The sequence below is a fragment of the Cervus elaphus genome, chromosome 11 (genome assembly GCF_910594005.1).
Source record: "Cervus elaphus chromosome 11, mCerEla1.1, whole genome shotgun sequence".
NCBI lineage: Eukaryota > Metazoa > Chordata > Mammalia > Artiodactyla > Cervidae > Cervus > Cervus elaphus.
In genome coordinates, this window is record NC_057825.1 from 63645344 (window position 1) to 63663884 (window position 18541).

Below are 18541 nucleotides of genomic sequence, written 5' to 3' on the forward strand. Positions count from 1 at the left end.
TTAATATGCTGTCTAGGTTTGTCATAGCCTTTCTTCCAAGAAGCAAGCGTCTTTTAATTTCAGGGCTGCAGTCAGCAAGTGCAGTGATTTTGGAGCCTCCCAAAATAAAGTCTCTCACTGTTGCATTGTTTCCCCATTTATTTGCCATGAAGGCTTCTCTGAGCTGTGATAATTTCTTAGCCCTTCCTTGTCCTTGATGGCTCTGACTCCTTTATGATTATGAAATGACCGTTTTAATTGAGGAATTCTAGTCAAGTTTACTGTAGGACACTGCTCTACTAGGATTTGCCTTTTTTCTCATGATTAGGCTTTATGGGTTTTTGAGAGAAACATCGCAAAGTTTAGATACCGTTTCATCACATCATATTAAGGGTACGTATTATCAACATGATTTATGTCTGTTGACGTTGACGTTGATCGCTTGGCTGAAGTTTGTTTGTGGGTTCCCTTCTGGGAAGTCGGTTTTCCTACTCCTTTCCATACTGTACTCTTTGGCAGGAAGTCACTGTGAGCAGCCCTCATTAAGAAGTGGGGGATTATGCTGCCTCCCTTTTCAAGTGGAGTATCTATATACAGTTGTCCCTTGAATAATGCAAGGCTTAAGGGTGCTAAACCTCGTGGGCTTGAAAATCCATGTATAACTTTATAGTCTGCTTTCTCTATCCATGGTTCTGCATCTGTGAGATCAGCCAACTGCAGACTCTTTGGTACTACAGTATTAATTATGGTAAAGAAAAAAATCCATGTATAAATGGACCTGAACAATTCAAATTCATGTTGTTCGAGAGTCAGTGGTAATTTATCTGGAATTCTTCTGTATGGGAGATTAATTTCTCCGTTTCTTAATCATTTATATCAGTATGGGCATACAGATATTTTATATTTTGAATTTTATTCTAGCACTGCGTTATTTGTTGCTTAAGTTATTCCAGCTTTGGTACAATTAATTATGCTTTAAAGAGATTTTAAAAAATAAGAAAAGCCTTTTATATTTATCTATATATTTACTGTTTCGGATACTCTTTGTTGTATATCTAGATTTCCATCTTGTTTTATTTTGTTGTTATTGTTGTCCAATCACTCAGTCATGTCCAGGTCTTTGCTTCCTGTGGACTCATTCACTTTCTTCCTAAACTTGTTCCTTTAACATTTCTTGTAGTGCATGTCTGCTAGTGATGAATTCTTCAGCTGTTTTATGTCTCAAAAATTGTTTATTTGGCCTTTTGAAAGATACTTTCACTGGGTATAAAGTTCTAGGTTGACTTTTTGTTTTAGTGCTTTAGCAGTTTTGTTTCACTGTCTTGTTTGATTATGTATGAGAAATCTCTACTTTTTATCTTTGATTCTCTGTAAGTATATTGTTTTTCTTTGCCTGTTAATATTTTTCTCATTGGTTTCTGTCAATTTGATTGTGATGTTCCTTGGTGTAGTTTTCTTCATATATTTCCTTCATAGGGTTTATGGTGCTTTTTGGATCTGTATTTTCATTTAACTTGGAAAAGCTTTAACCATTATTTCTTCAAAAAGTTTTTGTTCCTTCCTGCTTCCTATGTTGGGGACTCCAAATACATGCATATTAAGCCACTTTAAGTTGTTCCATAATTCATGAAGTTTTTTTTTCTTTTTTCCAGTCAGTTTCTCTGCTTGCTTTGGATGTTCTACTTCTGTGTTTTCAGGTACACAAATATATTTTTTTCAAGGTTTAATCTGCTGTTAATAACTGCATTGTAACATTTTTCATCTCAGACATTGTATTTTTCATCTCCTCAACTTGGGTCTTTTTGCTTTTTTGTGTCTGTTTAGCATACTGATGCTTTCCTCTATCTTCTTGAACATACATAATACAGTTATAACTGCTTAAGTGTGGGAGGGGAAGCACTATTATCTGCCATTTTTGTATTTGTTTCTCTTGATTTTTCTCTTTTTAATCTTATTTTCCTGCTTTGCATACCTGGTATATTTTGATTGGATGACATACATTGGTGCATTCCACTGGCTGTATGATATTTTTTGTTCTCTTAAATATTCTTGATTTCAAAGAACCAACTCATTGGAAAAGACCTTGATGCTGGGAAAGATTGAGAGCAGGAGGAGACAGGGGCAACAAGTAGAGATGGTTGGATGGCATCACCGACTCAATGGATATGAGTTTGAGCAAATTTTGGAAGATAGTGAAAGACAGGGAAGGCTGGCGTGTTGTAGTTCATGGGGTCGCAAGGAGTTGGACACAACTTAGTGACTGAATGACAACTGTTAAATTACTTGGAAACAGTATGCTCTTCCCAAGGTTTGCTTTTAAGCTTTGTTAAGCTGAAACAGAACAGACTTGAGCCTAGAGATTTGTTTGTACCACTGAGACAACACTCTTATGAGTACTGGTTAATAGCTCTTACAGTGCAGGGTTTTCCACCCTGGTTGGTTAGAGCATGATTTCTGTTAGCCTTGTGTGAGTGCCTTGAGATAGTCTCTTATCTCCCCATCTTTAGGCAGGTCTTCCCACATCCTGTGGCAAGCAGTACTCAGCTGAACTCTTTTTAGGAATTCTCTGAAGTTCTGTAGAATTTTTCTCTGTGTAATTTTTCTCCATGTATTTCTCTCCTCTTTTGTACTGTACTTTGTAAATTCTACATGCCTTGGCCTCCCCTTACTCATGCCTGTCTTCTCAAATAATAGAAAATGTTAGGCTCTATTTGGTTCTTCATCCTTGCCTTGCAGCCTGAAAATTCTCCAGGCTGGCCAATTACAGAGACTTTTCTCCTTTGTTTCCCTTCTTTCAAGGGTCATTGTCCTGTGCTGCCTGTTGTTTGATGTCTAAAAATCATTGTTTCAGATATTTTGTCCAATCTTTTAGTTAACGTGGGAAAATAAATCCTTCCCTGTTGTTCCATTATATAAACTAATATCTTAGTTCCCTTTCAGTTCCCTTTCAGTTTCTTAAAGGAATACTGAATTATATATTATTCATTGAGCATTTTCACTCAGACTATTAAAAGTTTGTTCCACTGTGGCTTTTTAAACTCTTGTTTTAAGATGTCTGGTGCCAGGATTATTCTGTTTCCCATATGTTATTTGATCTTTTTCTTGTTGGGTTTTTTTTTCTTGTGTTCCACTTCAGTTGCTTCTCTCAGGTGGTCTTTAATTTTTTCTCATTTGGTCATTTTCTTACCTTTTTGTCTTTTATGAAATTTTTATTTTGCTCTGTTCTTCTTTGAACAACTCTTAATTTATCCTTCCATTTTAATATTATTTTGTCTTTTTTTCCCCTTCAGTTTCTGTTGTGAGGTTTTAAAATTTCTGAATCTGGGTGTAAATGCTCACCAAATAATGTTTAATTCAGTATTGTAATTTGTTTATGCCTTGTGGTTTTTGTTTATGTTGAGGGATTGTCATCACCTGAAATGTCTCAGCTCTTATTTTTTTAAAATGTATTTATTTATTTTATTTGGAGGACAGTTACTTCACAGTATTGTGATGGTTTTTGCCATACATCAATGTGAATCAGCCATGGCTGTACATAATGTCCCCTCCGTCCTGGATCCCCCTCCCACCTCTCTCTCCATGTTTTGTTTTTGTCTCATAGTAGCTTAGCAGGTCATAGTAGTGTGCAGGTCAGGAAGCAACAGTTAGAACTGGACATAGAACAACAGACTGGTTCACAATTGGGAAAGGAGTATGTCAAGGCTGTATATTGTCACCCTGCTTATTTAACTTATATCCAGAGTACATCATGTGAAATGCTGGACTGGAAGAAGCACAGCCTGGAATCAAAGATTGTTGGGAGAAATATCAATAACTTCAGATATGCAGATGACACCACTGTTATGGCAGAAAGTGAAGAGGAACTAAAGAGCCTCTTGATGAAAGTGAAAGAGGAGAGTGAAAAAGTTGGCTTCAAACTCAGCATTTAGAAAACTAATATCATGGCATCTGGTCCCATCACTTCATGGGAAATAGATGGGGAAACAGTGGAAACAGTGGCTGACTTTATTTTTTTGGACTCCAAAATCACTGCAGATAGTGACTGCAGCCCTGAAATTGAAAGATACTTGTTCCTTGGAAGAAAAGCTCTGACAAACCTAGACAGCATCTTAAAAAGTAGAGGCATTACTTGCTGACAAAGTTCCATCTAGTCAAAGCTATGGTTTTTCTAGTAGTCATGTATGGATGTGAGTGTTGGACTATAAACTTTGGCTGAGTGCTGAAGAATTGATGCTTTTGAACTGTGGTGTTGGAGGAGACACTTGAGAGTCCCTTGGACTGCAAGGAGATCCAACCAGTCCATCCTAGAGGAAATCAGTCCTGAATATTCATTGGAAGGACTGATGCTGAAGGTGAAACTCCAATCCTTTGGCCACCTGATGCGAAGAACTGACTCATTGGAAAAGACCCTGATGCTGGGAAAGATTGAAGGCAGGAGGAGAAGGGGACGACAGAGGATGAGATGGTTGGATGGCATCACCGAGTCAATGGACATGAGCTTGAGCAAGCCCCGGGAGCTGGTGATGGACAGGGAGGCCTGGTGTGCTGTAGTCCATGGGGTTGCAAAGAGCTGGACATGACTGAGCTACTGAACTGAACTGAGCTTAGCATTGATAGAGACATTATCTTTGTGTTTGTCAACTGTTGGCTGCAGTAATTTGTTAAATTCCTCGAGAATACCCTCTTTTGACCTACATAGGAAGGAAATCCAGAAATGAAGGAATGTATGTATGTGTATGGCTGATTCACTTTGCTGTACAGCAGAAGCTGACACAGCGGTGTAAAGCAGCTACACTCTTATTTAAAACACTACTCTCTTCTGTCTGCAAAATGCAGCTCACTTGATGGATGATTTTTTTTGGAAGTGTTGAAGGAAGAATCCAACGTTTTTATTGTTATGTAAGAGCCTTAGTTTCCCATAGTTGGTACTTTTTCCTCTAACACCGTTTCCAAAGGATAGCCCTTTACCGTCTTCTACTTTTACAGTTCTTATCCAAGGTGAGATCCTTGACTTTTATGTTGCTAATTCTTTATTTTTCACACATAATCTAATCCCCTCTTCTGTTTTCTGATTTTTTTTTTTTTTTTTTTTAAATTTCCTGAATCCCCTAGCTCTCTCAAAGGACTTGATGTAGGAGCCCCAGGATGGAAGGCAGTGGACAGTGGTTTGTATTTTTCTTCTGACAGGCAATTTTGAAGTTTAAACTTTTCTCTTTCTTCTGCCTTTGCCTAAGACAGGGGGTTTTTGTGGTTCTATTTGTTCTTAATTTTGATGTACTTATTTTTTGGGAATGATATGTAGAGAGATTCAGATTTAGGCAATTGTTGATACTTTTGTTTGCTGTAAATTTGGAAAGTCTTCATGAGAGCAGTTAACATATTTTTTTCCTTATGATTTAACTAAAAAAAGATAATTTTAGACATTTTCTTGAATCAAAGTATTATGGCATGTGACATGGCATTTGACTTTTAAAATGGTTGGATTTTGCAAATAAGGGACTTTGGAATTTTATTATTTTACATAACAGATGAGTAGAGTAGTTTTACTATTCTTCATGTAAATTTTGAGTTCCAGATTGTTCTTACACCTATGTGTGAGATGTCTATAAAGTTAGGTTAAGGTTACTACATAATACCTTTTAGTGGTTTAATGAAATAGTGAATTATTGTTACTTGACCTTTTGAAAAGGTCAGTAGTACATTTTGTTTCATTTTTTTAAAGGACATTTAAATGTAATGAAAGTCAGAACTGCAGTATTACCATGAAAGTAAAGGTTATGGGGTACATTTAATTGTGTTCCTCTATTTTTGAAACTGCTTTAAGGGAGATTCTGATAAAATTCTCGTGGTAATTGTTTTCCAAGAATTTTATTACTCTTTTTCATTTTATACTGTTGGAGTAAAAGATTATATTTCTGTTTGTCTTTTTCTGCTTACCTTTGCTTAGATTTCATGTGTATTATGCTATTTAAGGTACAAAGTTTAAGCTGCTTACCCATTCATTTTCTCAAGAAAGTAAAACAGTATATTTCTCAGAGAACTGTCCTTTTTTCCTTAGAGAGACTTTTGAGTAAAATTTAGTCTTTTCAGGTTATAGTTAATGAATATTTAAATTAAAATAAGTAACAGTGTTTTAAGGATTTTATTTATTAAAGGTCTACAAGTGTGGAAGAACTAAATATACTCTGATTTATGAAAATATTTCTCTGATGTCTGTATATTAAGATAAAATATATTTTCACTTTATTAAAATTTGGAAAACTACAAATATGGGGTATGTCATGATTTTTTCTCCTATATTCAAATCAGTTTGAAGGAATTTCTTTTTTCTTGAATTTATTTCCTAAAAAATAACACTTAAATTTCTCCTTTATATCTGCATAACAATTTGTTAGTATTTCTTATTTATGTGAAAGACTTTTTCTTTAAAAACAAAATCCTGTCTCAGTGTTTTGATTATGCAGTCAGTATTCACAGAAGTTTCTGGTACATTTTTGAGTTATTTTCCCTCAAATGCACTATTTAGTTGCTTATATTTTAACAAGTATTTGAATAAAGTTGATACCTTTTAGAAAATACAGGAAAATGTTGCCTTTTTAATGTGATTCTGATTGACTTCTCTTAATTTGAGTGAACCTTTTTAACATTTTCCACAGGGAAGAGATTTCCACCTTAGACTATTGCTGCCCAAAGATTTGCAGCTGAGGAATGCAAGGTAATGTGGTGGTGTTACATACTCTGCAGGCATCTTGGTGGGGTGGGCAGTCGCGTCTGTATAAGCTGGTTCTGTTTGTTAGAGTTCTGCTTATTAATTAGTTAAACAGAAGCGTTTCTGATTTTTGCAAATCAGTGTGCTTTTAAAATGATTTTCTGTGGTATTGAAGTGCTCTTCAACAGCAACACAGTCTAATTTACTTTTTATTTAAAGCAGTAAACAACAAGAGAAAATATTTGGAGAATAGAAAATAATTAGACAACTTTGTTTCCAACTTTTGACTGATGTTAATTATATGTATGTTCAGGCATGGGAAACCCCACAATATCAGTTCTGTCCTGATAGAAATTAGGTGTCAACATGGGCTATAGGTATTGACAGCCCTTCAAGGAATGTCAAGAGATGAAAATAGAAATTTAGGTAGCACCTAAAATCTAATTTCTGCTCCAAAATTTTTCTGAGGGTAGGAAGGGGAGAAGAATCCAGAGACAGTTACCAGTAGAACTGACAAGATTTTGTGACTGATCAGAAGTGGGAGATAAGAGGGGGAGAGGAGTGGAGGATTCTTTGCAAATTCGTAACTCAAATAAGAGGTCACAGATGGAAGAAGTCCAAGGGGAATTGTTTGAAGGCATATCAGATGTGAAGTATGAAGAGGACATTTTAGTAGGTATTAGTGTTTTGGTGGGGAACTTAAGCATAAAGTTTGGAGTGGAGATGTGTGTAGAAGTCACAGTAGGCATGGGATTTGGGGCCATGAATGTGGATAGGTTTTCCTGCATGGATAGAGTGAGAAGAGAAAGCCAGTGACATAATCTTGAGGGCATAACAACATTTAAAGGTGTGGTAAATAAAGAAGACCTTGGAAGAAGACAAAGCATTGACCAGATTTAACAGGAAAACCTGGACAGTTGTTTCTGAAACCAAAGAAAGAGCAGCTTAAAAGTCAGAGTGGTTAACATTGCTTAGTGTTGCAAAGGGGTCAGGTTAGATTGCAAGTTTCATGTAGTGGTTGAAGTCGGCTTGTATTGGGGTTTTTGGAGTGGGTAGAAAGGAAATGTAAACAGTATGAACTACTTTGAAGAACAGGAATGGCTAGAGAAGGGTGTGCAGTCAAGGAAGAGTTATAATTACATGTTTTCTTAAAAATAAGATTTGCTTAAACAAGTTACAGTGGAAAAAACACTAGTGGAAAGTAAGGATACCACAGTAAAGGAGTAATTAGTGAATTGATGTGACTGAGTTGGTGGCAGGGGGTGGAAAGTACATTTGGAGATGGGGTTTCTCATGGGCAGTCGAACGCGCTACTCTGCCCCTGTGATAGGAGATAGCAGAGAGGATGCAGGTTAGCAGACCAGAAAAGGAGAGTCATGATGGTTTGAAAAGACCATGGTTGGGAAAACTCAGACTTTCTACTTTGAGGTAAGTAAAAACATTTCTAGAAGAGTACCTAACAGTGTTAAGAGTGCAGCTGAGGGTGAGCCAGTAGATAGATGAAAATTAATTTATCACTACTTATACAGTTGAAAGTATGTATGTCCTTCATCTGGAATTTAAGGAAGATTAGATTGTTATAAGGACACAGGAGCCTAGCGGGCTACAGTCCACGAAGTCTCAAAGAGTCAGACACAACTAAGCCAGCACAAACACAGATTGTTATAATGCATTTGGTTTCTCAAATACAAGTTCTGTATATTATGATCAAAACTGTTGGCTTTATTTAACCTACCTTAGAATAGAATCCAATTCAAGAAAACATTGCTTTGGATATGTTAAAATTTTAAAAAAATGTACTGTTTGCATGTCATTTGCTGATTGCAGTCATTTATATTTTGAAATAAAATTAGTACCAACAGTTTGAAGACATGATTTTCAACAGTACTGGAGGTAAAAATTTTATTAACTTGTCAGAATTATAATTATGTCATTTTTTTCTATGTATGTACATACTGGAGTTAGCATACAAATAGTTTTTTCCTTTTAATTCTAAGCAATGAACAAACCATTTTGTTCTGTTAAAATTTTAGATTACTGTGTAGTTGGCAGCTGAGAACAGTACTTAATGGATATCATCACGTAGTACAACAGGTAAGTCCTTTTTTTAAAAGATTTGTTTTAAGTGAGAGTAGTTAGTTAATCTGATCACATGGTCCACAGCCTTGTCTATCTCAGTGAAACTATGAGCCATGCTGTGTAGGGCCACCCATGATGGATGGGTCATGGTGGAGAGTTCTGACAAAATGTGGTCCACTGGAGAAGGGAATGGCAAACTACTTCAGTATTCTTGCCTTGAGAACCCCATGAACAGTATGAAAAGGCAAAAAGATATGACACTGAAAGATGAACTCCCCAGGTCAAGAGGTGCCCAATATGCTACTGGAGATCAGTGGAGAAATAACTCCAGAAAGAATGAAGGGATGGAGCCAAAGCAAAAACACCACTCAGTTGTGGATGTGACTGGTGGTGGAAGTAAAGTCTTATGCTGTAAAGAGCAATATTGATAGGAACCTGGAATATTAGGTCCACGAATCAGGCAAATTGGAAGTGGTCAAATAGGAGATGGCAAGAGTGAATGTCGACATTTTAGGAATCTGCGAGCTAAAATGGACTGGAATGGGTGAATTTAACTCAGATCATTATATCTACTACTGCGGGCAAGAATCCCTTAGAAGAAATGTAGTAGCCATCATAGTCAACAAAAGAATCTGAAATGCACTATCTGGATGCAATCTCAAAAACGACAGAATGATCTCTTCGTTTCCAAGGCAAACCATTCAATATCACAGTAATCCAAGTCTATGCCCTTACCAGTAATGCTGAAGAAGCTGAATTTGAGTGGCTCTATGAAGACCTACAAGACTGTCTAGAACTAATACCAAGATGTCCTTTTCATTATAAGGGACTGGAATGCAAAACTAGGAAGTCAAGAAACACCTGGAGTAACAGGCAAATTTGGTTTTGGAGTAGAGAATGAAGCAGTCAAAGGTTAATAGAGTTTTGCTAAGAGAACACACTGGTCATAGCAAACACCCTCTTCCAAAAACACAAGAGAAGACTCTACACATGGACATCACCAGATGGTCAATACCAAAAGCAGACTGATTATATACTTTGCAGCCAAAGATGGAGAAGCCCTATACAGTCAGCAAAAATAAGACTGGAAACTGTGACTCAGATCGTGAATTCCTTATTGCCAAATTCAGACTTAAATTGAAGAAAGTAGGGAAAACCACCAGACCATTCAGGTATGACCTAAATCAAATCCCCAACAGTTATACTGTGGAAGTGAGAGAGAGATTCAAGGGATTAGATCTGAAAGACAGAGTGCCTGAAAAACTATGGTGAAGGTTCGTGACATTGTACAGGAGGCAGATTTCAAGACCATCCTCAAGAAAAAGAATAGTAAAAAGGCAAAGTGGTTATTTGAGGAGGCCTTACAAATAGCTAAGAAAAGAAGAGAAGCGAAAGGCAAAGGAGAAAAGGAAAGATATATCCATTTGAATGCAGAGTTCCAAAGAATAGCAAGGAGAGATCAGAAAGCCTTCCTCTGTGATCAGTGCAAAGAAATAGAGGAAAACAATAGAATGGGAAAGACTTGAAATCTCTTCAATAAAATTAGAGATACCAAGGGAACATTCATGCAAAGATGAGCACAATAAAGGACAGAAATGGTATGGACCTAACTGAAGCAGAAGATATTAAGAAGAGGTGGCAAGAATACACAGAACTCTACAGAAAAGATCTTCATGACCCAGATAACCACAATGATGGGATCATTCACCTAGAGCCACACATCCTAGAATGTGAAGTCAAGTGGGTCTTAGGAAGCATCACTACAAACAAAGCTAGTGGAGGTGATGGAATTCTAGGTGAGCTATTTCAAATCCTAAAAGATGATTCTGTGAAAGGGCTGCACTCAGTACACCAGCAAATTTGGAAAACTCGGCAGCACCCACAGGATTGGAAAAGGTCAGTTTTTATTCCAATCCCAAAGAAAGTCAATGCCACAGAATGTTCAAACGACCTCACAATTGCCCTCATCTCAGATGCTAGCAAAGTAATGCTCAAAATTCTCCAAGCCAGGCTTTAGCAGTACATGAACTGTGAACTTCCAGATGTTCAAGCTGTATTTAGAAAAGGCAGAGGAACCAGAGATCAAATTGCCAACATCTGCTGGGTCATCGAAAAAGTAAGAGAGTTCCTGAAAAACATCTACTTTTGCTTTATTGACTATGCCAAAGCCTTTGACTGTGTGGATCACTTTCATCATGAGGGTCTTTAGTTCTTCTTTACTTTCTGCAATAAGGGTGGTGTCTTCTGCATATTTGAGGTTGTTGATATTTCTCCCAGAAATCTTGATTCCAGTTTGTGCTTCATCCAGTCCAGCATCTCTCATGATGTACTTTGTGAATAAGTTAAATAAGCAGGGTGACAGTATACAGCCTTGACATACTCCTTTCCTGATTTGGAACCAGTCTGTTGTTCCATGTCCAGTTCTAACTGTTGCTTGTTGACCTGCATACAGGTTTCTCAAGAGGCAGGTCAGGTGGTCTGGTATTCCCATCTCTTTCAGAATTTTCCACAGTATGTTGTGATCCACACAGTCAAAAGCTTTGGCATAGTCAATAAAGCGGAAGTAGATGTTTTTCTGGAACTCTTTTTTCTTTTTCTATGATCCAGTGCATGTTGGCAATTTGATCTCTGATTCCTCTGCCTTTTCTAAATCCAGCTTGAACATCTGGAAGTTCACGGTTCATGTACTGCTAAAGCTTGGCCTGGTGAATTTTGAGCATTACTTTGCTAGAGTGTGAGAAGAGGGCAGTTGTGAGGTAGTTTGAACATTCTTTGGCATTGACTTTCTTTGGGATTGGAATGAAAACTGAGCTTTTCAAGTCCTGTGGCCACTGCTGGGTTTTTCACATTTGCTGGTGTATTTAGTGCAGCACTTTCACAGCATCATCTTTTAGGATTTAAAATAGCTCAACTGGAATTCCATTACCTCCACTGGCTTTGTTCGTAGTGATGCTTCTTAAGGCCTGCTTGACTGCATATTCCAGGATGTTTGGCTCTAGGTGACTAATCACACCATCGTGATTATCTGGGTCTGAAGATCTTTTTTGTACATTTCTTCTGTGTATTCTTGCCACCTCTTCTTAATATCTTCTGCTTCTGTTAGGTCCATACCATTTCTGTCCTTTATTGTGCTCATCTTTGCATGAAATGTTCCCTTGATATCTCTGATTTTATTGAAGAGATCTCAAGTCTTCCCCATTCTATTGTTTTCCTCTATTTCTTCTCATTGGTCACTGAGGAAGGCTTTCTGATCTCTCCTTGCTATTCTTTGGAACTCGGCATTCAAGTGGGTATATCTTTCCTTTTCTCCTTTGCCTTTTGCTTCTCTTCTTTTCTCAGCTATTTTTAAGGCCTTGTCAGACAACCATTTTGCCAAGTGAGGTTAGGAAGTTACTAAATATGCTCTTTTTAAAACCTATTTTGCAAAGTGTTAAAACACACTGGTTTAGTAGTTGTTGAATTCTGTAGGTTTTTTCTCTATCAAGCATTTTAAGGATCCATATTTTATGTAAGATATTTTCAGCCTAAAATCCTCAGCATATTTCCAGGTAGCATTTGTGTTGAAATTTTATTTCCATGCTTGGAACTTCAGGGCCTTCAAATGCGTTTACTGTCTCCTGAATAGCGGTGGTACGAAAAGTATCCCAGAACCCATTTAGGAGTTGTAGGATATCTGTGGCAAAAATGTGATTGTAGTTCAAGATTAGCAACAGAAAAGGTGGGGTGGAAATCACATAGGATCAGGCATGCTTATGTAATGAGAGTGGATGTAAAGGCAGCATAGGTGAAATATAAGCAGGATTTATTTAGTTACTTTTTATTTTTTAAAAAAATTTATAAGTTTATACTTTTGACACCCTTCACCCACTTTATCCACATCCCCACCCTAATTCAGTTATTCTTAGTGTTAGGGTTCCTCTACTTGAAGATTCTTTTAAAGATTAGAGAAACAAGCAAATCAGTTACTGAAGCAACTGAAAATAATGAAATACCTCTTGTAGAAAAGTAGATGTAAGTAGAGCTGCCTTTCTTTTAATGGTTTATTAATTTGTGTGTTTTTCCTGATCTTCTGTTTTCTCTGTCTTAAAGCAGGTTATTATCTATGGTAAATGACAATGACAGTTAGTCTCACTTAAAGCAGTACTGAACTACAGAGAAATAGAGGAAATTGTTTGATCTGTAGAAAGTAGACTGTCACTGCTGGCAATATAATTACAGCATATTTTTAAGGGGATGTTTAAATGATTTCTCTCTGCATTCTCTCCACCGTCCCCTCCCCTTTCACTGAGACTATATTATATGCTGAAGTTTAAGAAATGAATCTAATGAGATAGCTAAATAGCTTGAAGAAAAACTCTTAATGAAGACTTAAGATTCACAAGTTTTTCTCCACCAATTCACCTAGAGAGTTCCTCGAAAAAGTCCGAATTATGTATCTCCCCCCCTGCCCTCCAATACTGTAGAACCCCGTATTACAGTTTTAGTCTTTGTTTTATTCCAAAGTCCAGGTGAACGTTTCCGTTCTTTCCTGGTATCATTTTTAACTTCATTAAATATGAGTCAGGGCGGGAGGTGTGGTCAGCAGTCTTTTCTATGAAGGGCCATATAGTGAATTTTACGGGTTTTGTGGACCCTAAGATCTCAGTCATGACTACATAGCTCTGCCCTTGTAGCACAGAGCAGCTTTGACAAGAGGTAAATGAATAGGTGTGGCTGCTTTTCATTACAGCTCAATAAAAACCGCTATTGGGCTGGATTTAGCTTCTGGGCTATAGTTTGCACACTTTTGGTATAATTTATTACTCATCACTAGTCAACTACAGGGGAAATATATAGAAGAAAGGAAAGTCAAAGATTTGTTCTGCAAACACGTGTCCTACCAATCTACATTAAGGTATGAATCATATGCCTCGTGTAATGTTGAATACTTTAGATTACTATTTTTCTCCTCTGAAAACTGAAATTTACAGATCAGTTTCAGAACTGTGTGGTGGTAGTGCAGTGCATTAGAAAAAGTAGCAAAAATAACGTTATTTTGATTTCAAGCAGAGAAATGATGTAGAGATTTATCTAGTAAAGCAATTTTCAATGAGAATTTTTTCACTTTTATTTTATAATAATTTTCTTTCAATAATCAAAGATTTCTAGGAAATGGAGCCCTGACACTTTAACATTGTACTTCAGAAGTTATTTCCTATTTGTCGTATTATTTTAACTGTTTTACCTTATTGAAAGATTGACTCCTTTTGAATTAATACAGGTTCGTGTGAAAGGACAAAATTAACAATTATAGGCAGTCTTTAAGGTCAAAGAAAAAATTAAAATAGACAGTATAATTGATTAGTTAACTCATTGTTCTAACTAGATTTAATTGTATAGATTTGCCTGATTTTTATATATTATACTCCTCTTGACATTCTATTCATACTATTTTTTTAAATAGTGCTGTGGTTTGCTAGATTTGCTAAACTTGACAGTAGTCAGTGCTGAAGAAATAGAGTAATGTATGAGACTTTAAGTGCCATGCTTACATAATTCACCATATCTCACCAAATTAGATTTGAGGGCTTTAATTACTCTTTCAGAATGAAATTGGTAGAAATAATAGTGTTGATGACCAATAGTTCAATTCTTATACATTTAAGATAGCTAATTTTTTTAAAAATATTTATATGGACTTTAAAAAAATTTCCATTTCTAGTGCATGGAATATTCATTGTACATATGAAATTAATTAAAAATATGTTTTGGTCTAGAGAATGCAGCAATCTTCTGATCTGGTGAGTTTTATGATGGAGTTGAAGATGATTTTGGTAAGAATTTGTTTTCTAACACTGTCATTATACTCTGTAAATCTGGTGTGTTTTTGTAATTCTTTTAAAAACTAACATTAGAATTTAAAACTTCTCAACTCTCAGTCATTTAATGTTTTATTTTACTCATGCACAAATGTGGATGGTACTTTTCTGGAACTGCAAGAGGAATAGAACTGTGTGTAAGAACCAGTTTAATGGGTACACTTGACACTAGACTTGGACAGGTGGTGAAGAAATAAAGTGTACTTCTGGTCTGTTAGAGAATGTAACATCAACAGAGATTAAAAAATCACTATTAAAGATATAGTACAATGTATAAATAATTTCATATACAATTATAGATTTCTGAAAAACATGTTAAGCTTCATTACATATATACAGTTATATGCAATTGATTATTCAGTTAACTGTGCATAAATTGGCTTCCCAGGTGGTGCTAGTGGGAAAGAAGCCATCTGCCAATGCAGGAGACCTAAGAGACATGAGTTAGATCCCTGGGGTGGGAAAATCCCCTGGAGGAAAGCATGGCAACCCACTCCAGTATTCTTGCCTGGAGAATTCCCATGGACAGAGGAACCTGGCCGACTCCAGTCCATGGGATTGCAAAGAGTTGGACATGACTGCAATGACTTAGCATGCATGGATACATAAGATACTTGATTAGCAAAAGAAGGAAGATTATAGTAAATACCCATGGACCCATGAGCGAACTTCAAAATTTTGCCTAAGATATTTCTTTCCCTATCTACTCCTTTAGGAGAAGGAGACTGGAGCATTTTAAAAGGTTTCCTACATTCTGAATTTGGTTCATTAGATATTCATGCTATCTTTTAGCATATTCTACCTTTTTTTTTTTGTAATCTGGCAGTTAAATCTAGAGGTCTGAATGGAGTTGCGTTCAGTTGTCCTGATAAGAATACTTTATGCTCTATACTTCATACTCTGCATAGGAGGTACATGGTGTCTGGTAGTTCCTCATTTAACAGAGTTAAGATTAATCAATAGGTTTAGATCCGTCCAATATAAAGTTTCTGATTAGCCTATCACCTACTGATTTTAGCTTCCAATGATGGTCATTAACTACATTCACTGTTTTGTTAGGGGTCACAAATGGTGATTTTTAAAAATCCATTGTGTTACATTTATTAGCTGAAAATTTTACAAAAAAGAAGTTCCCCTCATCATTTATTTGGTAAATTTGATATCTCGCCCATACTGGAATGAGGACAAGTGCTGATTTTTTTCCTTTTTTTTAAAATAAATTTTAAGAATAATGAGCTGGTGCCTAGGAATTCAAAGGGAGCTAATGATTTTTTTAGTATTATGAACCCCTGTATTTTAAAATATTTGATTAACTTTAGCCCATTGTGATGATTATTCTTTTTAATGGTTAAATTATACCAGATTTGGTCAATTTAAGTCCTTTCATGTTGGCTCCTGAGTTCTTTTAACACAATCTAAGCTTCACTTTGTGGCACCAGTTGCCCCAGTTTCATTCACTCATCCTGTTTTACCAAACAGATATGGTTTCTTTGTAGAAAATGGTATTTGGATACCACAGTCTTGAAACTGGCATGTTCATTGCTATTTGTTGTTCAGTTGCTAAGTCATGTCTGACTCTTTGTGACCCCATAGACTGCAGCACCCCAGGCTTCCTTGTCCTTCACTATCTGCCAGAGTTTGCTCAAACTCAGGTCCATTGAGTTGGTGATGCCATCCAACCATCTTACCCTCAGTCACCCTCTTCTCCCCCTGCCCTCAATCTTTCCCGGCATCAGGGTCTTTTCCAATGAGTCTGCTCTTCGCATCACATGGCCAAAATATCAGAGCTTCAACATCAGTCCTTTCAGTGAATATTCAGGGTTGATTTCCTTTAGGATTGACTGGTTTGATCTCCTTACTGTTTCAGTCAGTTCAGTTCAGTTCAGTCTCTCAGTCGTGTCCGACTCTTTGCGACCCCGTGAATCGCAGCACGCCAGCCTCCTGTCCATCACAAACCCCTGGAGTCTACTCAGACTCATGCCCATTGAGTCAGTGATGCCATCCAGCCATCTCATCCTCTGTTGTCCCCTTCTCCAGCCCCCAGTCCCTCCCAGCATCAGGGTCTTTTCCAATGAGTCATCTCTTCGCATGAGGTGACCAAAGTATTGGAGTTTCAGCTTCAGCATCAGTCCTTCCAATGAACACCCAGGACTTAGCTCCTTCAGGATGGACTGGTTGGATCTCCTTGCAGTCCAAGGGACTCTCAAGAGTGTTCTCCAACACCACAGTTCAAAAGCATCAATTTTTTGGTGCTCAGCTTTCTTCACAGTCCAACTCTCACATCCATACGTGACCACTGGAAAAACCATAACCTTGACTAGACGGACCTTTGTTGGCAAAGTAATGTCTCTGCTTTTTAATATGCTATCTAGGTTGGTCATAACTTTCCTTCCAAGGAGTAAGCGTCTTTTAATTTCATGGCTGCAGTCACCATCTGCAGTGATCTTGGAGCCCCCCAAAATAAAATCTGACACTATTTCCACTGTCTCCCCATCTATTTCCCATGAGGCGATGGGACCAGATGCCATGATCTTAGTTTTCTGAATGTTGAGCTTTAAGCCAACTTCTTCACTCTCTTCTTTCACTTTCATCAAGAGGCTTTTTAGTTCCTCTTCACTTTCTGCCATAAGGGTGCCTTACTGTTTAAGGGACTCCCAAAAATCTTCTCCAGCACCACAATTTGAAAGCATCAATTCTTCAGCACTCGGCACTCCCTACTTTATGGTCCACCTTTCACATCCGTACATGATTACTGGAGAAACCACAGCTTTGACTATTCAAACCTTTGCTGTTACCTGTGTTCATTTCAATATTTTCAGTTCAAATCTGGCATAGGGATTTTACTTCTTTGACTTTTATGCTTGTATCTCTTTTCTCTTAAATCTGAGTTTTCATTTCTAGTATTTCTTTTTTATTGAAGTCCTGTTGATTTACAGTTTCTGATGTACAGCAGAGTGACTCAGTTATGCATGTATATACATTCTTTTTAATGTTCTTTTCCAAGGCCTCAACACTTGGAATTGTTCAAAGTTAGGATCTAAACTTCTGGTTTGTAAAGCCTGTGTTCTTTCTTCTAAGTACCTTTCCATCATTCTCCACAAAGAACACTTTGCTTCTCTGTCTTTGCCATTTTCTGTGTTACGGTTCTAGAATAGGAATAACTTGTCTGACCCAAGGTCGAAGGCAGAGTTAAAAAGTGTCATAAATCTAGGATTAAAGTACTCTTTTTATCCGAGTACATTATTATCCAAGTTTGTTTTTATCTTCAGTATATATGAATAACAGTAATTAATATTTTTGAATTGAAAAAAATTTCCGAACAAGTACTGTGTAACTCTTACATGTTTGTAAGTACAGGAACTATACTGACTCCTGTTAGTAGTATTTGTAACAGGAGAATCTTAATACTAATAATTTTTGTGGCCCATCAGGCTATTTATATACAGCACTAAGTAGTTTATGAAAAGGCAGTATACTTTTTGTCTTCTAGGAGCTTCCTTTCTAATTCAGATTGACATTCTAGGCCTTACTAACCAGCTTTCAGGGTTTGGTTTGTTTGTTTTTATCCTAAAGCAGATTTAGAACTGTATTTAAGTAGTTTCAGTTAGCATTACTGATTTTTGAAATGCTATTTTGTAAAAATCTAGTCTTTTCTCATGTTAATTTAATAGCCTTCTGTCCATGTTAATAGATATATTTAAGTGAATAAAAATGTATACTTTTTATTAGGGTTACCAGAAATCTTTATAATTTTATACTTGTTCTTATGTGGTTTTGTTATTATATCTGTTTTTTAAAATTTTTATTTCTTTAACTTTTATAATGTGCTTAGTCATGTCTGACTGTTTGTAACCCCATGGACTGTAGCCAGCCAGGCTCGTCTGTACATGGGATTTCCCAGGCAAGAATAGTGGAG

At 36.7% G+C, this 18541-nt stretch overlaps 1 protein-coding gene across 4 annotated transcripts in view; it reads left to right on the top strand.

The window, feature by feature from the left end:
• Window positions 1-18541, top strand: part of FANCL (FA complementation group L) — an 85455-nt gene that overhangs the window by 14494 nt on the left and 52420 nt on the right. For 2 of the 4 annotated variants that reach the window (XM_043917952.1, XM_043917950.1), the window contains exons 2-4: window positions 6636-6694; window positions 8722-8782; window positions 14524-14580. In XM_043917952.1, coding sequence (XP_043773887.1) covers window positions 6636-6694; window positions 8722-8782; window positions 14524-14580 — 177 coding nt within the window. Of the gene's footprint in view, window positions 1-5091; window positions 5145-6635; window positions 6695-8721; window positions 8783-14523; window positions 14581-18541 lie in introns of all 4 variants that reach the window. The other 2 variants (XM_043917953.1, XM_043917951.1) reach the window with 2 other exon arrangements.